The sequence below is a fragment of the Rhincodon typus genome, chromosome 9 (genome assembly GCF_021869965.1).
Source record: "Rhincodon typus isolate 14 chromosome 9, sRhiTyp1.1, whole genome shotgun sequence".
In the NCBI taxonomy this organism is placed as follows: Eukaryota; Metazoa; Chordata; class Chondrichthyes; order Orectolobiformes; family Rhincodontidae; genus Rhincodon; species Rhincodon typus.
In genome coordinates, this window is record NC_063340.1 from 28,851,577 (window position 1) to 28,878,916 (window position 27,340).

The 27,340-nt window shown below is 40.2% G+C and overlaps 1 protein-coding gene across 1 annotated transcript; it reads left to right on the forward strand.

Moving 5' to 3' along the window:
- The first annotated feature begins 500 nt into the window (after window positions 1-500).
- LOC109916602 (zinc finger protein 292) lies at window positions 501-25,752 on the forward strand. Its single transcript, XM_048601034.1, has 2 exons — window positions 501-634; window positions 18,412-25,752. Exons 1-2 carry the CDS (start codon window positions 632-634, stop codon window positions 24,913-24,915), a joined length of 6,507 nt encoding a protein of 2,168 aa, XP_048456991.1. The 5' UTR covers window positions 501-631; the 3' UTR covers window positions 24,916-25,752.
- The last annotated feature ends 1,588 nt before the right edge of the window (window positions 25,753-27,340 follow it).

Sequence of the window (27,340 nt, forward strand, 5' to 3'; positions counted from 1 at the left end):
CCAGGTGACTTTTAACATTCCTTTATCTGCTTAACTGTTCTCTCTCTGGGCTCCATCTCTAACTAACGTTTGCCACACTTCTCTAGCATATGTATCAAACTTTTCCTAGCTACAATCAATTCTAAAGAAGGGTCAGTGCACCTGAAACATTGAATCAGAGGAAACGTGGATTTATTGGCCGAGTCAAATCCACCTTAACCGTGTAATCTTTTATAGTTACATGTCTGCTCTTGGGAGTCTTCATATCCACTCCACCAAAGATGACATTGCCTTTAGCCATCGTGGTCTGACACATTTGCCACTTGCTTCCTAGATCTATCCAACTTTATTGTGTGCCTTCTAGGATCACCTTTAACTGACTTGTTTGATCTTCAGTTACCATTTTTCCAAATTCCCGGTTAGTAGCTTTCCAGAGATTTGAGTTGAGTTTTTGTCTAGATGCTCTAGAAAGTGTTTTAGTTGGAATCTACAAATACTTATTTGTGTTTCTATTTAAGATCTCAGCAGTTGACTGCAAAGATGCATTGGAGATGATATGTAACTTGGAGTCTGATGGAGAAGAGAGCCTGGCCCTCATCTTGTGCACAGCTTTCCTCACACGGCAGCTTCAGCAGGGAGATGTATACTGTGCATGGTGAGTCACTTTCCTCATCTGGAAGTGAATTACAGGAATCTCTGGTTTATCTGATTGTGTGAAGGCTCACCTTAGTAGCTGGTTCTCAAGTTTTAACAACTAGACGAAAGCAGTTTCGTCATTTCCAAATGGCTGATCTTTCAAAATTGTTTAACCAATGCGCAGATGCAGTCTCCTTTCAATTGATGTTTTGGCCATGTCTGCATAGCCTAAGTGTGTGTTGTGTTAGCACTTTTTCTTTGAACTTTGAGAGTGGTAAACAAAGGAATTTGTTTTATTATTTTAGGTGTACAAATTCAGCATCAAGTACTTTCGAGCAAGAATTGCACACGCAGATATGAAGTCCTGTATAGTCAACCACATAACTGTGCCTTTAGATAACCTTACAAAAATAATCCTAATCCATCAGTCTAAATTCTTGCATTTGCTTTAATGTTATGACCTCAGTGATATTGCAGTCTTTGGTCTATAGTTCCACACTGTAGGTCAATATTACCATCAAATGAGCTCCCACAAACCCACCCAGAACTGATTGAGACTGTATCCAAATTCCATTAATTAGTCTTGAGCCAGGGGAAAATAGCAGTATACTAGCCAACTGTATCACCAAGTCTCCATGTTGTTTAGCTGATTAAATTGAGTAAAAGTATCTGTGCAATTGACATTAAAGTAATAGTTCTTCAGAAGTCAAAGGAATTGAATAATGAGTATACTTTAAACTACTAGGAGTTAAATTGAGACTGTTTTGCTTTATATCAACTATATTTGCTTCATTTTTTAAATATTGTAATTGTTTTCTCTGCTAACACACAGAAATTTCCTTCAGAGCGAATTATTTATAGAAATGATTTTGTTTTGATTTTACTTTGTTCCCAAACTTGGTCTTAAATATTAGAAAAGCAAATGTTATTGGTATTGTGTATCTGCATGCAGTAAAGGGTTACTGCTTTCAAAGGACTAGTATTTAGCAGTAATCTTTGTAGTAATGGAAGTGACGGAAGTGTTTCACTGTTTTGTACAAACAGATAATGTCGTAGTGTGTTTGATTTGTTTGATTTTCCCCCGCTCAATGTTCCTTCATAGAGAAGAGGAGCAGACTCTTGGTTCTCGATGTCTGACACAAAATAGCATAAGTAGAAGAAAGTCACCCTCTGTACTATAGAGAATATATGATCCAGGTAGACCAGACAAGACTGAGAATTAAAGTAGCAGAGAAAGTATGCAAATAATTAAGAAGACAGATTGACACTTGGCCTTTATTGAATGGGGAATGGAGTAAATGTTTTTAATCAATGTGCTCAGACATATGGCTGGGGCAGGTGGGAACCCAGAGCCTCTGGCCAACTACCACAGCACCACAAGAGCCAGTCAGGAATGGAGTATAAAGTAGGGAAACTACACGTTTAAGTGCTGAGTTCCTTACTTATGGAGAGACATACTTGCATTGGAAATTCATAGAAGGTTCAGTGGGCTGATTCCTGGGCTGAGGGGTTTTTCTCATGACGACAGGTCAAGCAGATTTGGCTTGTATCTGTAGACTTTAGAATAATCAGATGATCTTATTGAAATAGAAGAATCTAAGGAGGCATCTTTAAGATAGATGCTGAGAGGATATTACTTCTCCTGAGCGAATCTAGAGCAAGCTGACATAGTTTTATGAACAAGTGTTCTCCCCATTTAAGACACTGATTGTCAACTAGGATCTAAACTTATTGGTAACATAGAACGATATCTACAATGGGAAGGTATTGTGAGTTTAGATATTTTCTAAGCGACCTGTCGGAACATGTTATTGCACGCCTCCTCGAATATCTTGGACTTGAACCTGGGCCTCCTTACCTAGAGGTAGGGCTATTATCACTGTATCATAAGAGCCCTAGACAAGGAGTTGAGTCAACCAAAATGCAAGGCCTACCTGTCCAACTAACCCTGATTATTTTTATTTTCATATCATTGGTGAAATCTTTCCCTAGCTCTTCAAGATAGTGGACATCCACACCCATCACCAAAACATCTATGGCTTTTTTTGTCCTGATATTAACCACCACCAATTAATGACCCGTGTTTCCAATCGTATAATTTACATGCAAAGCCAGTTAAGGGCAATGCAAACCATCAAAGATGAAGGAGATGGAGGGAGGGGGAAGGAGTGCTAAATCAAAATGGAGCTAGAAAGTGTATCTTGAGTTTATAAATTTTTAATTAACCTATTTTTCTGATCAAGAAATAAGGAAGGGCATGTGACTGAGGTGTCAATGGGGGAGCACTTTGGGGCCAGTGACCATAATTCTATTAGTTTTAAAATAGTGATGGAAAAGATAGACTGTATCTAAAAGTTAAAGTTCTAAATTGGAGAAAGGCCAATTTCGATGATAATAGGCAAGAACTTTCAAAAGTTGATTGAGAGGTGGACGTACGCAGGTAAAAGGACGGCTGGAAAATGGGAAGCCAATAAAAATGAGATAACAAGAGTCGAGAGACAGTGTGGCTGGTAGGTGTAGGGAATGCTGGATGACTAGAAAAATTGAGATTTTGGTCAAGAATACGGAGGACGCATCTGTCAAGTATAGACAGCAGAAATCGAGTGATTCCCGAAGAGTTTAAAAGTAGTAGGAGCATACCTAAGAGGGAAATCAGGAGGTAAAAGGGGGACATGAGAGAGCTTTCGCAAATAGGGATAAAGAGAATCCAAAGGGATTCTACAAATACATTTAAAGACAAAAGGGTAACTAGGGAGAGAATAGGGCCCCTTAAAGAGTAGCAAGGCCACCCGTGTATGGAACGCAGGAGATGGGGGAGATGCTAAACGAGTATTTTGCATCAATGTTTTCTGTGGAGAAGGATATGGAAGATAGAGAACGTGAGGAAGTAAATTGTGACATCTTGAAAAATGTCCATATTATAGAGAAGGAGGCGCTGGATGTCTTAAAATGCATACAGCTGGAAGACTGAAGTTTGGCTAACGTGGTGCCACTAGTTAAGAAAGGTGGTAAGGAAAAGCCACGGAACTATAGACCGGTGAGCCTGACATCAGTAGTGGGCACGTTGTTGGATGGAATCCTGAGGGACAGGATTTATATGTATTTGGAAAGGCAAGGATTGATTAGGGATAATCAACATGGCTTTGTGTGTGGGAAATTGTCTCACAAACTTGATTGAATTTTTTGAAGAAGTAACAAAGAGGATTGATGAGGGCAGAGCAGTGTCTGTAATCTTTAAGGACTTTCAGTAAGATATTCAACAAGGTTCCTCATGGTAGACTGGTTAGCAAGGTTAGATCACATGGAATAGATGGAGAACTGGCTCGAAGGTAGAAGACAGAGGGTGGTGGTGGAGGGTTACTTTTCAGACTGGAGGCCTGTGACCAGCAGTGTGCCACAAGGATCAGTGCTGGGTCCACTGTGTTTTTTCATTTTATATAAATGATTTGGATGTGCACATAGGAAGTATGGTGTAAGTTTGCAGATGATGCCAAAATTGGAGGTATAGTGGGCAGCAAAGAAGGTTACCGCAGAGTACAACAGGATCTTGAGCAGATGGGCCAGTGGGCTGAGGAGTGGCAGATGGAGTTTAATTTAGATAAATGAGAGGTGCTGCATTTTGGAAAGGCAAATCCAGGGCAGGACTTATACACTTAATGATAAGATCCTGGGGAGTTTTGCTGAACAAAGAGGCCTTAGAATGCAGGCTTACAGTTTCTTGAAAGTGGAGTCACAGGTAGGTAGGATAGTGAAGTAGGCGTTTGGTATGCTTGCCTTTATTGGACAGTGCATTGAGTATAGTAGTTGGGAGGTCATGTTGTGCTGTACAAGACAAAGGTTAGGTCACTATTGGAATACCTTGTGTAGTTCTGGTCTCCCTGCTATAGGAAGGGAAGTTGTGAAATGTGAAAGGATTCAGAAAAGGTTTACAAGGATATTGCCAGGGTTGGAGGGTTTGAGCTATTGGGAGAGGCTGAATAGACTGGGGCTATTGTCCCTGGAGCGTCGGAGGCTAAAGAGTGACCTAATAGAGGTTGATAAAATAATGAGGGACCTGGATAGGGTGAATAGCCAAGGTCTTTTCCCCCTGGGTGGGTGGGTTAAAAACTAGAGGTCATGGATTTAAGGTGAGAGGGGAAAGATTTAAAAGAGATCTAAGGGGCAGCTTTTTCATGCAGAGGGTGGTGCATGTATGGAATGAGCTGCCAGAGGAAGTGGTGGAGGCTGGTATATTAGCAACATTTAAAAAAGGCATCTGGATGGGTATCTGAGCTGGAAGGGTTTAGAGGGATATGGGGCAAATGCTGGCAAATAGAGCTAGATTTATTTAGGATATCTGGTCGGGATGGACAAGTTGTTTCCCTGCTGTACATCTGTCTCTATGGCTGTACAACCCACACACCACTGGAGCAGATGGGACTTGAACCTGGGCCTCCTGTCCAAGGATAGGGGCACTACGACCGCACCACAAGACAGCCCTGTTTATTGACTATTAAATCTCGCAATACTACCTGTTTCCCTGTTTAATTAAAAACTGAGTAAACATAATCAATTAACCCTAGCCAACAGCATTAACTCTGATGTGGATGAGGAGGAAGTTATTTTATCATTATTCGTGTTTATAATTATCTTCCCCAGTGAACTGGGTTATTGACTATATTCAAGGCTGAAGTTGATAGATGTTTGATTGACAAGGAGCTCAAGGGTTATGGGAGCAGATGGAAGTGTGGAGTTAATATCACAATCAGATTAACTGTTACTAATCAATGGTGAAGAAGATTCAAAGGATTGAATGATCTGCTGCTCTTCATTTCTTATGTTCTTTCTTACATGTGCACCCCAAACCGGAACATTTAATCCTATGCCATTCCATGTCATTGTTTATATTTCACACAAGTTTCCTTCCATTCCCCTTTTATCTAACCCTATCTACGTGTATTTCTGTTCCTTTTCCTCTTAATATCTAAATCATCTTTGAGTTATAAATATAGCTCAGAAATAGGTCATCTGATCTATTAAGCCTGTGCTCTTTGAAGCTAGGTGATGAATCCCTTGCTCTTTCCCCATTTTGGTAGATTTTTTTCCTTCTAATCTTAATTTTCTTTTGAAATCATTTCTGCCACTCCGTCAGGCACCATTACTGATCACCAAAACTCATTCTTTAATGTAAAAAAGGTTCCTTATATTGCCTGTAGTCTAGGCTCCTTGATAGTCCCCATAAAGTTGGATCCCTTTCTACAATTAAGAGCAGTTTCTATGTAATTACTCTGTTAGAAATATTTATGATTTTGACCACCTTTAATAAAGCTAATCTTGAGCTAATAAATCTATTCAGCTCAACTCTACTTTGTCACACCGTTTGCATGTCCACCCTTCTCAATTTTGTTTATCCACACAATACTTACTTATACATCTTTTCACTAACTACAAATCTATTCACTTACTTAAAATTTTAAAGAGTAAGAAATGCATCCTCATTGTATATTGTCACTGCTTTGAATAATAAAGCTTCTTTTGAAATACTTATTAACAATTGAATTTGGAGATAGCAAGAACTGCAGATGCTGGAGTCAGAGACAACACAGTTAGAGCTGGAGGAACACAGCAAGCCAGGCAGCATCAAAGGAGCAGGAAAGTTGACATTTCGGGTCTGGACCATTCTTCAGAAATGGGGAAGGGAAAGGGAGCTGGAAAAATATATAGTGAAAGGAGGGGTGGGGCTGGGGATATGTAGGTGGGGTGGTGATGGGTGAATGCAGGTGGGGAGTAGTGGGGATTGGTCAGTGGGATGGGTAGGCAAGCTATGCCTGCCACTTCATAGGATACGTGGAACAGCCCCTATTCCACTGTTACACTGGCACCGCCCCCCACCTGTTCCCCGCTACATTGATGACTGTATCGGTGCTGCCTTCGTGCTCCCTCGAGGAGCTTGAACAGTTCATCAACTTTACTAACACCTTCGACCCCAACCTTAAATTCACCTGGGCCATCTCTGATACCTCCCTCCCCTTCCTGGACCTCTTCATCTCCATCTCTAGTAGCAGCCTCAACATCAACATCTATTTCAAGCTCACCGACCCCCATAGCTACCTGGACTACACCTCCTCTCACCCACCCTCCTGCAAGAATGCAATCCCTTACTCCCAATTCTTCCTCTACCTCCGCCACATCTGCTCCCAAGATGGAACATTCCACTCCCAGACATCCCAGATATCCTCCTGTTTCAAGGACCGCAACGTCCCCCTTCTGGTGATCAAAAATGCCCTCAACAACATATCTTGTATTTCCCGCACTTCTGCCCTCAAACCCCTGCCTCCAATAAAATTAAGACAGAATTCTCCTGGTACTCAGATATCACCTCACCAACCTCCACATCCAGCGTATCATTCTCCACCATAATCTGACCCCACGACCAAAGAGATATTTTCATCCCCGCCCCTATCTGCCTTTTGTTGGGACCACTCACATTTCGACTCCCTCCTCCGGTCCACACTCCCCAGTAACCCCACCACACCCAGCACCTTTCCCTGCAATCGCAGGAAGTGCTACACCTGCCCCTACATCTCCCCCCTCACCTCCATCCAAGACTCAAAGCAAATCTTTCATATGTGACGAGTTCACCTGTACACCTTCCAACTTGATCTACTGTACCAATTGCTCCCAATGTGGCCTCTTGTACATCGGTGAGACCAAGCTTAGACTAGAGGACAGTTTTTTGGAGCTTCTGCGCTCTGTATGTGACACGCGACAAACGACAACACCTTCTGTTCACCGACCATTTTAACTCCCCCTCCCAATCCCTGGGTGATATGTCCATTCTGGGCCTCCTCCAGTACCACAGTGACACCACTTGCGAACTGAAGGAGCAACACCTCATATTCTGCCTCGGGAGCCTACAGCCCGATGACCTTAACGTAGAATTCACCAGTTTCAAAATCTCCACACCCCTGGCTTCATCTCGTGTCTAACCCTCCCTCTCATCTGCCTCCTTGACCTGACACAACCTGTCCATCATCTTCCCCACCTATCCGCCTTACCCTCCCCACTGACCAATCCCCACTGCCCCCTACCTGTATGCAACCTATCACCTTCCCACCTACCTTTTCCCAGCCCCACCTATCCTCCCTCGCACGTCCATTCCAACACAATCTGTCCATCTCACCCCCTATCTGCCCCACCCATCCCACTGACCAATCCCCACCACTCCCTACCTGCATTCACCTATCACCATCCCACCTACCTTTCCACAGCCCCACCCCTCCTCTCTCTATATATTTCCCAGCTTCCTTCCCCCTCCCCATTTCTGAAGAAGGGTCCCCACCCAAAACTCCTCTGCTGCCTAGTCGGCTGTGTACTTCCAGCTCCAACTGTGGTAACAATTTTATTTATAGTGATGACATCTTTATAAACATGCAATGGAAGCATTTTTCTAATTATGCCCGATCAAATCTTTTCATAACCTTTAAGATCTCTACTAGCTCAACCACAACATTTTCTCCCTCTGGAAAAGAGTTCCAAATTGCATGTCAAGGATACCTTCTTAAGTCTGGTATCATCCCTGTGAAATGAGGCTTTTGGGCTTTCTTCAGAATTTCTCTATGCTTTATATAGCATAATAACCTGAGCAGTGCACAACATTCCCAGCTTATATATAAGTTTCCCTGGTAATGAACTCCAATGCTTGATTTGCTTTTTTATGTTCTTGCTGTTGCTACTTCTAGTGATTCATGTATCTGTTCCCCTACCTCATTTAGACTGTCATCCAAGAAGTGTGTGACCTCTTTATTCTTCAAATGTGCCATCTCTCACTTAACTGTATTGAAATGTATTCACCAAATGCTCACCAATTTAGTAATTTTATTAATAGTCTTTCTTTATTTAATCACATTTTCTTCACTATTAAAGTTCACCCATCAATTTAGGATCATTTACCAATTTTGAAATTGTTCTTCTGATTCATAGTTCCAAATTGTTTGTAGATTGTGAACAACTGTGATCCCAGCGTCAAAGCACATGGAATGCCATTTTCCACCATCTGCTATGCAGAGTAGCTACTCTTTTCTATTTGTAGCCGGCTAGCAATCCATGCTCCTGATTATCCCCTGACACCATATGCTCTGGTATTGTGAAATCAGTAACAGCTAAATACTTTTGATTTCAGGGAATTGACACTCTTCTGGAGCAAACTGCAGCAACGGGTGGAGTCTTCCACACAGACCTTTCTGGAATGCTGTCAGCAGTTCTCTATGTTGTCCAAAACAGTTTATCATATATTCTTTCTTATTAAGGTCATACAATCAGAGGTATGAATAATCTATTGTGCAAAGTTCCATTGCATGCTATGTTTGAGAACTAATTGTCACTCATTTTGGATTTGAACATATATTAGGGAAAGCTTGTAGTTATGAGGGCAAAGAGCAAACTCTGATCTAATCTGGCCCATGTCATCAGCAGTTAAACACCTGGAGAACTTAACTTCTGCAGTTAACACAAAAAATAATTACAATTAGACAAAATAAATTGCATTCTTAGAACACCTTTCACATTCCCAGGATTTCTAAGAACATTCCAAACCATTTCTTTTGAAGCATAATCACTATTGTTTTGTGAGTAAGTATATGTACAGAGCAAGATCCCAAAGACAGCAGTTTAGATAACTGACCAGCTTGGCTTTTCAGTAATTTATTTAGAAAGACAAATGTTGGTCACAAGTCTAGAAAAATTCACTGCCACTCTTCAAAAGGCCCAAATGAATCTTAAAAACACCTAGAGGGTAAATAGGCTGACATTTTTGGTACCTTACAAAAATTGGCAGTTTGACAGTGCAGATCTCTGAGTACTACACTGAAGTATTAGCTTCGATCATGATCAGAAATCCTGATTATGTAGGTTTGAATTCATAGTCTTTGACTCAGGCTAGGGCACTACTGAGGCAATATTAAAAGGTGGATAACAAAATTGATTTTGCCTCCAAGACATTCATCAAATGGATGTAACATTAAGGAAATAGTTTTGTAACATTCTACTTGACTTTATTGCAGTTAATAATCCGCCTTAAATCATTTTCTGTTCATTTTTTTTTCATCCTTAGAGACGGTTAACTAGTAATAGCTGCTATTACCACAAGACAGCCATTGCAGCAGTTGCTGTGATTTTGAATGTTCAAATTACAAATTTACCAGTTTTGGATTAGAAAATGGTAACCTATCGTTATTGACACTTTGACCAAGGAAATACCTCGGCATTAAACAAAAAGAAGGAAACTGCGTGTTGGAAGTCTGAAGTAAAAATAGTACGTGTTACAAGTAGAATAGATGGGAGAAAGATTATTTGTCAGAACCATTTGAAGAGTGCACACACACACTCTCACTCTCATAGAATCATAGGATCCCAACAGTGTGGAGACAGGCCCAATAAGTCCATGCCGACTCTCCAAAGAGCATCCCACCCAGAGTCACCCACCTACCCTATCCTGTAACCCCGCGTTTCTCATGGCTAATCCACCTAATTTACACGTCACTGGAACAACAGGTGATTTAGCATGGCCAATCCACCTAACCTGCGCATCTTCGGACCGTGTGAGGAAACCGGAGCACCCAGAGGAAACCCACACAGACACGGGGAGAACATGCAAACTGCACACAGGCAGATGCCCAAGGCTGGAATTGAACCTGAATCCCTGGTGCTGTGAGGCAGCAGTGCTAACCACTGAGCCACTGTGCCGCCCCATTTTTTTTCCAGCCTCCACCACTTCCTCTGGCAGCTTATTCCATACATGCACCACCCTCTACATGAAAAATGTTGCTCCTTAGGTCCCTCTTAAATCTTTCTCTTCTCACCTTAAACCTATTTACTCTAGTTTTGGATTCTCCCACCACAGGCAAAAGACCTTGTGTATTTACTCTATCCATGCCCCTCATGATTTTATAAACCTCTATAAGGTCACCCCTCAGCCTCCAATGCTCCAGAGAAAATAGCCCCAGCCTATTCAGCCTCTCCATATGGCAGAAACCCTCCAAAACTGGCAACATCCTTGTAAATCTTTTCTGAACCTTTTCAAGTTTCACAACATTCTTCCTACAACAGGGAGACCAGAATTGCACATCGAATTCCAAAAGTGGCCTAATCAATATCCTGTACAGCCACAACATGACTTCCCAACTCCTATATCAATGCACTGACCAATAAAGGCAAGCATACCAAAAGCCTTCTTCACTATCCTGTCTACCTGGGACTCCACTTTCAAGGATAACTCTCACGCACGCTCGCTCTCTCACTTGCTGTCTCACTCTCGCTGTCACTCAAAAAAACCTTTTTGATCTTCAGATGTTTTTGGATCTGCTATGTATTTTTAGAATTTCCTGTTTTCATTATACTGCTTTGTAATTGGTTGCTTTGTCAGCTGCATTTCCTGTTGCCTTGGAAACAAATTTTGCTTTCTCTTGTTATTCCTAACTAGACCAGCTAAATGTATTTTCTTTATACTTTCTTGGGAAGTGAGTGTCGCTGACAAGGCCAACATTTATTGTCCATCCCCAATTGCCATTGAACTATATGGCTTGCTAGGCCATTTCAGAGTCAACCACATTACTGATCCACGTATAGGCCATACCAGGTAAGGATGGCAGGTTTTATTTCTTAAAAGACATTAGTGAACCAAATGGGATTTTACAATAACAGTTTCATGGTCACTATTACAAAGTGTAACTTTCAATTCCAAATATTATTAATTGAATTTAGCTTACATCAGCTGCCGTAGTACGTTGTCTTGGGCCACTGAATTATTAGACTAGTGACATTACTACTCGGCCACTGTGCCCACATCAGAAGGGCTTTGAAGGCGAATAAACATTCAGTATATTTTAAAAATTTATTAATTTTTCAAACTTTATACACTGAACACATATAGCAAAAATAAATGTGATTTTGGATAGCATCATTCATATCCTTAGGACATATTCATGACAATGAATTAATTATATTAGAAATGTGGTCTTTTGAGAAACAGAAACAGTAGCCAGTTTTCACACACAAGTGTCCACCCCACCCCCCAAACAGCAGTGAGGTAAAAGATTAAATAGCTTTCTTTTTTTTTGATAGAATCCCAACAGTTTGAAAACAGGCCTTTCGGCCCAACAAGTCTGCACCGACCCTCAGAGCATCTCGCCCAGATCCAGCCCCTGTAACCCACCTAAACTACACATCCCTGAACACTATGAGCAATTTAGCATGGCCAATCCACCCAGCCTGCACTTCTTTTGACTGTGGGAGTAAACCAGAGCACCCGGAGGAAACCCACGCAGACACGGGGAAAACGTGCAAACTCCACACAGATAGTCGCTCAAGGGTGGAATCGAACCCGGGTTCCTGGTGCTGTGAGGCAGCAGTGCTAACCACTGAGCCACCGTGCTGCCCCTTTTGGTGGTGTTGGTTTGTATGTTAGGGGTATGAGCCAAGACACACATCCTCTGTGTCACAATTTTTTTTATGGCTTAACATCTCTCTCAATATTAAATTGGTGTGACACTCTAGATTGTGTTCAAATTCCAGTAATGGGAATAAGATGATATTGATATATTTAATATCTATACATGCTAGTTTAATTTTTGAGCAATTCACTACATTTGTGAATTCTTCATAATTGTACCATAAAATAAAAAAAACTTCAAGTTAATTCTGAAATATGTGAAGTGAAAATTTTGTTTTATCACTTTTTATGACAAAGGTGAGCATAATAAAAATTCTGCTGAATTCTTGGAGGAAGCTTTCATAAAGTCAGCCTTATTTTAGAGTGCATATTCCAACCAAACCAAATCCTTTTTCATAACTTAATGACATCCCCATTAATCTGCTGATCAGTCATCTGCTTCCGTAAGGAAGTTTGGCATTATTTGGATGGTCAGTGACAACCAGATCTTAGTTCTTGGAACTTGATACTTAAGAAGGAAGGAAAATTTTTCATGCAGCTGATTATTCAACTAATGGGTCAAATGTATTGGTAATCACACTTTAATGTGAAATGAAATGGAGCTTTAAAGGGAGAAAGTTGATGGGATAAAATGAAGTGGATAAAGTAGAAGGTGTCCTGTACGGTGTAGAAACATCTCTATTTCTGTCCTGCAAATTCTTAGCAATTCTATATTTATAGAAACTTGCAACAAAGAAAGAGACCAGTTAGCACCTTTTTGAAATGTACTTGTGCTTAGACCTCATCTCTGCTCGAACATTCTTGAACAGAATGCTGAGTAATTTGTGGAATTATATCCTTTTTAAAAAAAAAATTTGTGGAATCAGCCTCCCACTTCTTCTTCAGGTAAACTGTCCCAGATCTTGAACATACTCGGCATTTTCCCTCAAAAAACAAAAAGAACTGCAGATGCAGGAAATCTGCAACAGAAATCGAAATTGCTGGTGAAACTCAACAGGTCTGGCAACATCAGAGCTAAGGCAGAGTTAAGGGTTCCAATCCAATGACCTTTCTTCAGAACATTTTTTTCTTCATCTTCCCTTTAGATCTTTTGCTAGTGATTTTAAATCTAAATCTCTAGTTATTGACTCATGGCAACAGGGATAGTTTTGCATAATCTGTTCTGAGGAACAGAGTTCTAATTTTTCCAACTCTGCTTGTAATGGAAGTTAAATCTCCTTTGTAGCCTTTACAAAATCTTTGCACCTGTACTGAAATATGTTGTTTAGAATTGTCCAATTTATATTCTGGCTCATTACCATGATTTTAATATTCAGTGCCTCTAATTGTAAAATCAAGAAAACCTTATGATTCTTTTTACTACTTCCAAAGTGCGTCACATCACACATCAGGTTAAGTTTCATCGCCACTGATCTGACTAATCGTCTCTATCATCTTGTAAGACCTTCTTCCTCACTGCTAACCACCTGGCCAATCCTCATGTTATCCACAAACTTACTTGTATCACAAATGGGAAGGCACCCAGCACTCATCCCTGTGGTACATCATTGGACACCAGCCTCCGGTCACACGGTCTTCTACTACCACTCTGCCTCCTCGACCACTCAGCCAATTTTGGGTACTGCTGCATTTATTCTTAGTTAATATGCTTTATGGCTTTACAGAATTACTTCTAAAAGTCCATATGTTCAAATCTATCTTTTTTAACCATGTATTATCTCATTAAGGAATACATTTAAGTCAGCCAGACGTGATTTACCTTCTAATGAACTAATTTTAGTAATATTAGACTAATTTGTGTCTTTTCCTGAAATGTTTCTGATAACTTACTACCATCAATGGACTGATGGGCCTACAGTGTCCTGGTTCACTCTGCTTCCTTTTCCTGAATACCAGTATAACATTGGCAACACTCCAGTCCTCTGGCACTACTCCTTCAATCAGTGAAAATTAAAAGATTGAGACAACAACTTTTTTATTTCTATCTTTGTTTCTTTCAGCAATCTAGTAATAACGTTATTCAGGAATCTATGTCTAATGGCAAGAGGGAGGCATTTTCAACTCCTATCCAGACAAGGTTCCCAGTGTGTGGTGTTTTCCCCTTATCTTGTGATGTCAATTTTGTAGATTTGCCTATATGCATCGCATGAAAGAAAAGAATTTAATTCAAAGTAATAGTAGTAACCTGAATTATTGGATGATTGTCACGACTTTTTTTTCCATATTCCATGTGTATCTGAAAGAATTTTGCTGAATGAAGGGTTTTCTATTAATGTATATCCAATATTAAATTTTTCTTGTGCTCAGCAAAATCAACCATACTCTTCAACTGTTCTTTAAAATTTATATGTTTTTTGAGAAGATAGTTTCCTGAATAGAATCATAGAATCTGACATTGCAGATAGAGACCATTCGGCATACTGAGTCTACAACAACCCTATGAAAAGCATCCCAATCAGACCCAGGCCCCACCCCATCCCCATAACTCTGCATTTACCATGGCTAATCCACGTTGCCTGCACATCCATGGATACTATAGGGCAATTTCGCATGGCAAATCTACCTAGCCTCTTTGAACTGTAGGAGGAAACCAGGGTGTTCGGAGGAGACCAATGCAGACATGGGAGGAACGTATAAACTCCACAGTCACCCAAGTCTGGAATCAAACCTTGATACTGTGAGGCAGCAGTGTCAACCAATGTGCCACCCCAAGAAGCAAATACATAATATTGTTCTTGAGTGAAAAAGAAATCTGACTGTATAGAAAGACACACACTGGAGTAATGCATGGTACACTTGAAAGAACTAGCACCCTGAAAGTTGTAGCATGCTGGTACTTGTTGGTAATAAATCTTTAACCATGGTATGTGGAGACTTTAGCAAAAACTTAGAATAAATGTTGGAGTCATGTGTAGTTCAAAGGAAGATGGCAGGCCAATAATCATAGTAACAGGACATATCTACAGGAGTTCCTCAGGCTAGATATTTTCAAATAGCCTGTTCAGACATATATTGGGTTCTGGTATAATGCATTCCAGCGCAGTATCATGTTATAGAAAATTGTGCTATATAAATAACTGGGCCTATAGGAAAAGCAGGGTTAGGGGCAGACCACCGAAAAAGCATAACACAAAGGATAGCACCACTGTCAACAGCTGTTCAGGCAGCTTGGTTAAACTGTGATAGCGGCTTTGCACCTCATTCACAATGTGACTAAAAGAACATTGGAGACTCTATCACCTCTATCCATAGTTTCACACTGCGACATATACATATGTGTATGTTGCCATAGCAACTCAGACTCCTTCAGCAATCTTATCACCACACCACAAGGGTATCAAGGAATATGGACCAAAGGTGTAATTCAAGTTGAAACATAAATCAACCATGATCTGACTAATTACTTAAGTAGGCTGCTGGAGCTTCCTTTCGTATCTGAGTCCTGTGCCTCAAAGTGTTTCCTTTCAAAGGTGGATATACTGTCTTTCACTCTCCTCTACACCCTTCTTTTCCTGATAATGCACCTGCTGGCTTCTTACTTTTCAGTTTTAATGAAGGCTGACAGAGAGAGTTTCTCTGGGACTCTCAGAATCACAACATTGTACAAATACACTGTAGGTATCATTAGCAAAGGGCTTCTGACAGCAAGATGCCTACTCGATGGAATCGCGTTATAGCCAAAACAAGTTTCCGTTTTAGAAATAGCATTCCCCTATTCGTCAATCGCGTTATAGCCAATTCACATCGCCAGAATATGCATTATAGCAAAACCGCTGTATTACTTGCCGCTGAAGCAGGTGTAAATTGAACGAAGGCTGTCTGGCTCAGAGATAGATACACCACCATTGTGCCACAAGAACCCAGTTACTCAGGGTATACATTTTTAATTAGCCTATTCAGATGTATTGTGACACACCTCAGGAGCAGGTGAGGTTTAAACTCAGGACTTCTTGCCCAGATGTAGGTACACTATTGTCATGATACAGAGCCCCAATTATTTCCTCAAGGTAGATATTTTCTTATCACCCTGTTCAGAAATGTTATTACACCTCTGGAGCAGGTGGAACTTGGCCCTGATGTAGGGACATTACTATTGTGTCACAAGAGCCCTTAGTTTCTTAGGAGAGTATGCTAGGCTCAATCATAGTCAGCTGCTTCATCAATAACCTTCTTTCCATCATAAGGTCAGAAGTGGGCGGCACAGTGGCTCAGTGGCTCCGTGGTTAGCACTGCTGCCTCACAGTGCCAGGGACCTGGGTTCGATTCCAGCCTCCGGTGACTGTCTGTGTGGAGTTTGCACATTCTCCCCGTGTCTGCGTGGGTTTCCTCCGGGTGCTCCGGTTTCCTCCCGCAGTCCAAAGATGTGCAGGCTGCGTGGATTGGCTAGGCTAAATTGCCCACAGTGCCCAAGGATGTTTAGGTTAGGTGGGTTAGACAAGGGAAATGTAGAGTTAGGGGAGTGAGTCTGGGTGGGATGCTCTTCAGAGACAATAGAATCCCTTCGGCCCAACAATTCCACACCGACCCTTGGACCATCCCACCCAGACCCATCCCCATATAACCCACATACCCCTGAACACTACGGGCAATTTAGCATGGCCAATCCACCTAGCCTGCACATCTTTGGACTGTGGGAGGAAACTGGGAGCAATGTGCAAACTCCACACAGACAGTCGCCCGAGGCTGGAATCGAACCCAGGTCCCTGGCGCTGTGAGGCTGCAGTGCTAACCACTGAGCCACCGTGCCACCCCTAGGGGTGGTGTGGACTTGTTGGGCCGAATGGCCTGTTCCCACACTGTAGGGATTCTGTGATTCTAAGTGGGAATGTTTGTTGCAGTGTTCAGTACCATTCTCGGTCCTCAGAGACTGAAGCAGTCCACAAATCCACTAAGATCTGGACAACATTGGTGTGACATAGGTGACAGTTTTTCCATCTCTAACAAGAGAGAATTTAACCATCAGCCTTGACATTCAGTGGCATTACCATTGATGAATCACTAACTGTCAATGGTTGATTCTAACACCAAAGACAGAAACTGAACTGAACTAGCCATATAAATACCATATTATAGGAGTAGGTTAGAAGCTGAGAATCCTGTGGTAAGTAACTCCTTGCTGACTCCACAAAGCCTATCAACAATCTACTGGACACAAATCAGGACTTTGATGGAATATTGCTTATTTGCCCAAATGACTGCATCTCCAACAACACCCAAATCCAGTACAAAGCCCCCCTTTTGATTGACATCCGATCTAAAACCTTCAACATTAACTTCCTGTCCATCTACAAACTGCTGATTAACCAGATGTTCTTGTCAGCTGTTATAAAGTTTTCATGAGTCCTGAACCTTGTTCCTGTCATTGAGTCCCAGTAATTTTCAGGTTAATGGTTGTGACTGACACAGGTGTTTCTCAGCCAAGTGGGCAGTTATCTACTAATAATTAAATGTACATGCTGCAAAATATGATTCTGGTAAATTCTTAGAAAAGGAGAATTTTGCAGAATTTATGGGGATAGAAGATCCAACTGGATAACTGTATCAAAGATGATACTTAGCTGAATGACCTCCATCATCTTTAATATATCGTATAAGCTGTGCTAATGCACACCCACAACTAACTGAACTCATTCTCTAGCAAATATACAGCATTTGCATCTCAGACCCAAAATTAAATAGGACTCTGTTACTACAGACACAAAGGAGGTCAAATTTTTTATTACTGAGTAGTGCCAACAGCAAGAATGTCAGATCTTTGCTATTGATTGCATATTTTAAAGATGTATTATATATGTGTTTGTATATATAATACACATACAGGGCGGCACGGTGGCTCAGTGGTTAGCACTGCAGCATCACAGCGCCAGGGACCAGGGTTCGATTCCATCCTCGGGTGACTGTCTGTGTGGAGTTTGCACATTCTCCCTATGTCTGCATGGGTTTCCTTCGGGTGCTCCGGTTTCCTCCCGCAGTCCAAAGATGTGCAGGCTAGGTGGATTTGCCATGCTAAATTGCCCATAGTGTTCAGGTGTGTGCAGATTGGGTGGGTTATCGGGGGATGGGTCTGGGTGGGATGCTGTGAGGGCCAGTGTGGACTTGTTGGGCCAAAGGGCCTGTTTCCACACTGTAAGGATTCTGTGATTCACTGAAGTGTCGATTATATCAGATGGATTGTGTTTTGAACTGAAGGTTTTGACTATTTTAAGCAGTTGATAGCTACAATCTAGAGTGAGTTAATATAAACAGTGTTAAAATCTTAATTTATTTTCATCCACAAGTGTACATAGCATTACTTATAAATAGCATTACTTAATGTTTTATCAAATCTGAGCAGTAACTTTTATATAAGACTCTGTTTTTCTTCACAGGCAGGAGAAGCTGGACTATCAGCTTGTATTGAGCTCTGTGTGAGAGCACTACGCATGGAATCAAATGAAAGTCCCACAGTGAAAACATCAATTTGCAAGACAGTTTCATGCTTGTTACCTGATTATTTAGAGGTCAGACGTGCATGCCAGCTTACCGAATTCCTGTTAGAACCCACAGTGGAAGCTTATTATGCAGTTGAGACTTTATACAACCAGCCAGATCAGAAATATGATGATGAAAACGGTCCAATTCCTAACTCATTGAGATGCGAACTCTTACTGGTTTTAAAAACACATTGGCCATTTGATCCTGAATTTTGGGATTGGAAAACCCTGAAACGCCATTGTCTTGCATTGATGGGCGAGGAAGCATCCATTGTGTCTTCCATAGATGAACTTAATGATAGTGACCTCTTTGAAAACAATGACAGCCATCTTGAAGTTGCTCCAAAAGAGCATTCACTGAATGGACTTCCTAAATTTTACAGCGATGTGATAAAAATTCAAAATACTTCATCTGAAGAAATCAAAATTAAGGAAAAAGATAAAATTGAGAAAGGTGTGGTGTCTGCCAGATTTAAAAATTGGCAGGCCTACATGCAATATTGCGTATTATGTGACAGAGAGTTTCTGGGGCATCGAATTATCCGTCATGCTCAAACACATGTGAAAGAGGGAAACTATTATTGCCCCATATGTGCCAAAAGTTTTAAGAAAAAGGAGATTTTTGTTCCACATGTTACATTTCATATTAAGCAATCTTGTAAAGAACGACTGGCTTCTATTAAACCAAAAAGGAGAGTCGGAAGACCTGCTAAGAACTTGACTGATACTAGTGTCGCAAGTAAAAAGATACCTGAGATAGACAAGCAGGAACATCGTCCAATAAAAAGGAACAGCATATATAGTGAGGATTTTGTGGTCTTCAGTGATAGTGATGGCTCTGATGATGAAGGCAAGGACAAATCATACAAACCTGAAATCATGACTACACAAAAAGTGGACTGCACTGAAGATTATAACTGTCCTGTAACTACCTGTACAAAAGCTTTTAAATATTTTAAAAATTTAATTGCACATGTGAAAGGTCACGGTGATGATGATGAAGCAAAACAGTTTCTTAAAATGCAGAGTAATAAAGTTGTATGTCAGTATTGTAGGAGACGTTTTGTCAGTGTTTCTCACCTTAATGAACATTTGCAAATTCATTGTGGCCCTAAACCTTATGTCTGTATACAGCTGGAATGTAATGCAAGCTTTGGTACATATTCTGAATTGGTAGGACACAGGAAAGTGCATGCACTGTTCAAAGCTAAATGCATGTTTCAGAATTGTGGAAGAGTTTTTACTGAGTCTTATTTGTTATATGATCATGAAGCACAGCATTACCATAATTCCTCATATACTTGCAAATTCTCAAACTGTGGAAACATTTACTACTCCCAAAGTGAATTGCAGAAGCATGAAGTTGGTCACGTCTCACAAGCTTGTGTGAAAATTGAAGCTGAAAATGGTTCACCTTTTGAACCAAACCAGCTCGCCCCAAATAGAACCGATCAGATAGACCAGCTATTACAGATAAAGATGGAAGATGAGCCATGCAGTCAGCCTGATGCCTACCAGAACGGTTTTGCTATTGATTGTGTTGCAAGTGAAGTTGTTGAATCCAAATCTTCCATATCAGAAAAACTAAATGCTTCGCCATCCAGCAGAGAACAGTGCCACCTTCCAAAAGACACACACATTAGTCTAACTGTGAAAAATGAAGAGATCAGCATGGATCAAACTCAATGTGTTTTGTCAAAAACAGTATTTAAAGAGGGGGACACTCTTATTTCACCACTACCTGAAGAAACGGAACCTGGTGAATTAGCAAAACAAGTTCACATGTTCAGCTGTAAAGTTGATGGCTGTAATCGAAGCTATGCTTCATCACGCAGTGTCAGTAAACATATCAAGGCTACGCACCCTGAGTACTATGAAACACTGAAGAAACAACAGAACCTATCAAAAATCCAACAAATTAGAAATGCCTCGAAATGTCAAAATCAGGAAACCCCTCCAAGCTCATTGTGTTTTTCAACTGAGGAACACTTAAATATAACACCTGAAAACACCTTGAACACAGTATGTGCTATATATCAACCAGTTCCCAGTGTTTTAATGGTAGAAAATGATCATGTATCCCATTCCAGGAAGAAAAAACACACACACAATAAGCGTGCAAAATGGCCTGCTATCATCAAGGGTGACAAATTTATTTGTAGTAGATGCTACAGGGAATTTACCAATCCCAAATCTCTTGGTGGTCATTTGTCACGACGAGCCATATGTAAACCTTATGACAGAAAAGAAAGTTCTTCAGTTGTGGAGCAGAAGAGTGGACAGACTTTATACAAAACAGAAAAGATTATTTCATCAGATGCGTTTGTCCCTGGGGAACCTGAACCTCCCTGTGTCACAGATACATTCTTGTCAGGGGAAACATTTCTTCAATCATTGGAAATGGGGGACCACACAGCTCCATTTGCCACCCATGAACTTTTTCAACAAACACAGCAGAACAGCTACAGTTCTGTATTTGGGCCAAGCAAGACTCCCCAGGTCACTGGTCTTCCTGGAACATTTGAGACTGCAGTAGTTCAACAAACCTTTCAACCCAGTTTTGAAATGAGGACCATGGAGGACAGCTCAGCCAACATCAGTATGTCCCAGGCACTAACAACTGTCTGTAGCCCAGGATCATTTGTTGCTGGTGAAGACTTAGCACTCGGCACTGAAGCCCCAGCAATGTTAGATGCAGCTAAAGGCTCAGGTTCCTATTCATCTTGTGAGCCCTTGCAGCAGGCCCTTGAATCCAGTTTTTGTTCAGGAGCAACTTTTGCTGACAATGAGATTCACCCTCAGAATCTGGGAAACAGCTGTGAGCCATCAATATTTTTCACTAATGGCACCCTCCCAAATGTTAATAGCAATCATAACTCATCTCATCCTGAAGACTCTAAGACATCAGATGTATGCATTGCTGAACTTCTGTTGGGCTTGCAAAATTTAAATTTGGAATATGATAAACTTTACAAGAATGGTGCATCTTGCCCTACCTCAGGTTCAGGGACACCGAGATCTTCCATGAACATCATGACACACACATCAATGAGTAATTGTATCAATACTTCAAACACAATCAGTAAGTATTTGACAGACACACAAACAAATATATCACTGCAGGCTGCTGAAAATGGCAAAGAGCTGAAAGTGAATCTCATTAAGCCATTTATCTGCCAGGAAGGTGGGTGTATCTATAGTGCAATGACTAAAGATGCTTTGACCAACCATTATGTCAAAGTACATCAGTATTCCAAAGAACAGATAATGGAAATGAAAATGTATCAGACCAGATTTGCTCCATTTCGATGCCACGTTCCTAACTGCCAGAAAACATTTACAAGAAATTCTAATCTCCGAGCCCACTACCAGTCGATGCATCAGGTAACACGGGAGCAGCTAGTAAAACTGAGAATTAAAAGAGCGTACTGTAGGAAATCAGATGGCCCTTATAAAGCAACAGATACTGTATCACCATTACAGGAAATCATTTCTCAACCCAGAAGTGATGGATTGCAGGAAAGTGAATCCAGTGAAATGCATAAATTAGAACCAGTAACTGCAGGACCTAATGAGATTAATTCTGAAATTAATCTCCATTCACGTAATACTCAGAATGCAAAGACTGTTCTTTATAATCATGAAATGTCACAGAATAGCTCAATGCTATTAGCAGATCTTCAGGATTGCTCAGCATTACCAGCGCAACTTCAAAATGATTTGACTCAGTCAGTAGTGCAGCAGGATGTCTTGGTGCCAGCAGCAGGGCCTCAGGATGCTCCACTGTTACTGGCAGATCCTCAGGGTGCCTCTGTGATGGCAGTTGAATCAAACTGTAGTCTTGTACAATCAGCAGGGCTGCAGGCTGTCGCACCACTTCTGGCATGGCCACAGGATGTCTTGCTGCAATCAGTGGATCCCCAAAATGTCTCGCCAGTATCAGAGGGGCTGCAGGATGTATCTTTACTGCCAACAGTGGAGGAATGTGTTTCACCATTACCGACAATACCACAAACTGTCTTGCTTCCAGAGGTACAGGGTATTACACCACTAGTATCAGGACCAGCAAATATCTCATTGCTATCAGCAGGGCTACAGGATGTTCCAATTATACCATTAGAGCCACAAGGTATCTCTCAACTAGCATCTGATTTAGCAGATAATTCATTATTGCCAGCAGGGCTACAGGGTGCCTCTCCAGTACCAGCAGGGCTACAGGGCATCTTGCCACCTGTAGAATCACAAGAAGTCTCAGTATGTGAAGTAAGAACAAAAGATCCCTTCCTAGATTATGAAAGATCAAAAGGTGTCTTGCTGCATCCACCAGGTATGTCAGTACAAAGAAGAAAGTGTGCGGGAGGTTTGAAGCAAGCTAAAAAAGCTGTAAGTACAGTGAAGTTTACAAAGATGCCAGGAGAAAGGAAGTGTAAGAAATCAATTACTAAAGCAAGAACAGAATGTGACGTTAATCGATTTCACAAACCTTACAAGTGTGTCCACAAAGATTGCTCTGCAGCTTTCACCATTCAGCAAAATTTAATACTACACTATCAAGCTGTGCACCAATCTGACCAACAGCATCTTCACATGCAGATCAAACAAGAAATCACCAAAAATGCTGCTGTCCATGTGAAAGAATTTCAGTGTCAGCTTGAGGATTGTTGTAGAATTTTCCAAGGAATCACGGATCTAATTAAACACTATACGGAACTTCACAATCTCACTTTAGATGAAATGGGAAAAATAGTATCCTCTGTCAGTGAAGGAAAGTTATTTCGGTGTGACCAAGCTGATTGTGTTTCTTCTTTCACTGTTTTCTGGAGTTTTATTAAACACCTTATGGTAGCTCATGGCGTAGATGTGGAAAGTCAGCAAAGTGAAATGGACATGACCTGTTTTAAATGTGACTGTGAAGGTTGTGATCGGACTTATGCCACTAGATCTAATCTTTTAAGACACATCTTTACAAAGCACAGAGAGCTTCATCGGTCTCATTTAATGAGACCAAGAAGAATCATAACAGACCAAGAAAACATTCCAAGAACAGCCAATCAGGATGATCTCTCTGATGAAAAGAGTTACTTTGGCCCTGAAGAAAATGAAGACATCACGAATCATGGTAACTCTAAACCCATTTCAAGGGAATGTTTTACTACAGATAGCAAAAGTATGAAAAGCGGAGAAGTTGATTGTAATAAGTCTTGCAGCTCTAGAAAAGTTCCTAAATATACTTTTAAGAGTAAGGCCCAAGCTTTGGCTATATGCAACAACAAGTCTCTAAGAGAACAATATCCATGTATGTTTCAGAATTGTTCATCTGTTGTCACCAGTGAACGCAGTCTAGTAAAGCATTACAGGATTCATCACAAAATTTCTAAGACGTTTGTTAGTCAATACCACAAACATCTGGTAACTTGCAGGAAGTATGCTAGCATCCAGGGCAAAGAATCAACTAAATATGTGACTAACCATGAAGGAGGACTGGTGGAAAATGCTGTCAATGGAGTGATGATTCAACAGCAAGCTAAGCTAAGTGAAACTGAAATTTTAAATAAGAAACTGGAGAATGATAACTCTTTTAAGACAGCTGATGAATTTTCACAATTGTTTAATACTAAACTGATTACGAATACCACTGCTTGCATTAAAACTGAACTGGAGGAAACTGTAGAGATGATTGCTGAGAGTAAAGTGACTGATGTAAATAACCATCAGTCTTGTAAAAAACGACCAAGCAGTCACCTGATTCTTTCAGACACAGAAGAGCACATTGACAGTAAAAAGAAAAAGAATGTAATAATGGAAAATTCTGAGAATCTGTTGGAAGATACAATCCAAATTCTCAATGAGAAAGATGCGTCACCTTCAGAGCACATCCCATGTAGTCACAAGGCTCACCACCACAAACCTTTTGACTTTAGTACATTCAAACCCATGGGATTTGAATTTTCATTCTTAAAATTCCTTGAAGAATCTGCTCTCAAACAAAAGAAAAATGTTGTATCCAGTAAAGGTTTGTCTAACAGTTGTACTATTAACACTGAAAAAATAGATCGTGGTTTAGTCTCGAGTGTAATTTTAAACGATGAGAGTAATTCATCAGCAAGCTATCCTGTGAAAGATGACAGAAATTCAAGGGTTCCTGTTGACCACATCAGACAGTCAAATGCAGATAGATTATGTTTGGGAACTACCAATTTTGAAACTCCGTTGTCTCTCCACATACTTAAGAACATAAAAATAATAATGGACAATTCACACTCAGATTGTGTTGAGCTTGCTGAGAAGCAACTCCAACGTATGCAACCCACAGTAGTGCTTAGCCGAGTAAAAGTAGATTTTAATATGCTGGCCCAGGCTAAAAGTGTAAAAGAAAGAATTGCTGTAAAAAGTACATAATTCTGTAACATCCACCATGTATTGAAGTAAGGGTAATTTAGAAGCTGTAATTTGCTTTCATTTGGTCCTTGCTAGTAATCAAACCAAAAGGATGCCTTGTAAATTTTTTTTAAAAAAGCATGTTTATAAGTGTCCAGCTTTTTTTTTAGTTTTTTAAATGAACACAAACTAACATGGCAATAGCCATGTCCAGTATACTCTACAAAATCCCTATGGGACAAAATTGTAGCACAGAAAAATTGCTCTTTTCATGTAAAACAACTGTGATAATCTGATGTCAGACAGTTGTATATGGAGCAGGTAGTGTGATCTGATTGACTGTTATGAAGATCTGTACATTCTGTTAGTGACTTTGTAGATCAGAATTGCTGGAGCACGCTGGCGAAATATGTTGTATGAGATAGCTTGAACTGTACTTTTATCATTATCTATATACTTGAGATTGTATCCCATTTACCACAAATCCTTTCTGGTCCCAGTCCATAAACACAAATTCTTTACAACATTGGACATAGGTAAAATGAAAAATACATCCAAAGATCCAAATAGTTTTTATTTATTTCAATAAATTATGCAAACATTTGCCACCATTTTTGGCACAACTCCATGAACAATATTTGAAGTCATATTTGTTTTTGGAGCAGGGAGTAATAAATATATAATGTTTGCAAATAATTCTTCGTGTGTATCTGTGGGATACTCTCTCTCATACAACTCTCAGTGAGGATTTTGAGAACAAACTCTAGCAAAACAAGCGATGTATTATGACCAGGTTTTGGCCTTTAAGAAGCATCTGTTGAAGAAGGCATTGCTTTTAAATAAATTCCAATTAAGAGATGCTTCCCCAAGTTTTATTTTCCCTATAATGGAAAGAAAGATCATGTTTGTACTGTGTCCTCAATTATGCGGTTAGAGCTATACTGTTGCAAATGTTTAAAGAGAATCTTAAAAACACTCGGCAGTTAAAGCTTAGGGCACAACTTTTTTGTGTAAAGTCAACACTGAAGATTAGACGTTCGGTTATTTATATACTGACAGCTGTTAAAGGAAAAGACAATTAATTCAAATATAAAATTCAGATTTTCAGATGTTGTTTAGCAATGGGATCTGATCAGTTGATCTGAGTGCTACTCTGTGTGTGTGTGTGTGTGTGTGTGTGTGTGTGTGTGTGTGTGTGTATATATCTATATATATAAAATATATAGTTTTATTGCTCTAGAGCTTTGTTAAATGAAATGTATACATTTGAAGGTAATTGTTTTGCTTCTGAACTTACCCGCCGTTATTCAGTGTCTGAATAATCATTGGTAACAATTTGAAGTATTAGCCTGGCCAGTGTGAATTAATAAAAACTGAAATAACTGTGGTTGCTGTAAATCTGAAACAAAAACAGAAATTGCTGAAAAAGCTCAGCAGGTCTAGCAGCATCTGTGGAGAGAAATCAGAGGCGGGTTTCGGGTCGAGTGACCCTTCCTCAGAACTGAAGTTCAGAATTCAACTCAAAATGTTAACTCTGATTTCTCTCCACAGATGCTGCCAGACCTGCTGAGTTTTTCTAGCAATATCTGTTTTTGCAGCAGAGTAAGTTAATATTGTTTTAGTTGGTCACCTTGGTTTTCACTGATAACCGGCAGAGTGTTACAGCACACAGTCCATTTCATCAGACCAGAGGATCATCTTGACATGCGCAACTGTATAATGCACCTTGCCAAAGGTTTATTGAAAGCGTACAACATGGTATTGGAAAAACAATTTCTTTTGTATTATAAAACAGTCTGTAATTGTGTGGAAACATTCCTTTTGTATACCAGTCTGTATAGTTGTCCTCATTTATAGATTTCAATACAGTATTATTGTAAATACTGCAATACGGTATTAACTTGAATTGGCATTTAGGTAAACTAGAATGTAAAATTAGATGTCAATCTCAAAAATGCTTTTGTTTTATTAAATTAATATAAAACAAAATAAATCTGTTTAAAAAATATTTTTAATATTGTCCTCCATTGTCACATTGATTTATCTATTTAAAGGTCACAACTTGAAATGCCAACAAGTTCAAGTTTTAATTTGATGTTTCTTTACATGGTGAAAATTGAACTCAAGGAATCGAAAGGAACCAGAGTTTTATCCCTATCTACATCTGCTTTGTAAACTAAGTCATACAAAATGAGATTCATCACTCATTAGCCATGTTTTCATCTGGAATGTTTTACTGCGTATTGATTCAAATGAATGAAATGTATAGCACCATCCCCACTTGCTAGTTTATTTATACCTGCTACCTTGCTAATCACAGGCCTTTATCTCTTCCTGCACATTCCCTGTGTTTTTACTTAAAAGACGCTACTCTGACTTGTTGAGAAGTTCTGTTATTTTGTGTTTTTACTTCTGATACAGATGATGCTATGCATCTCAGTGCCAG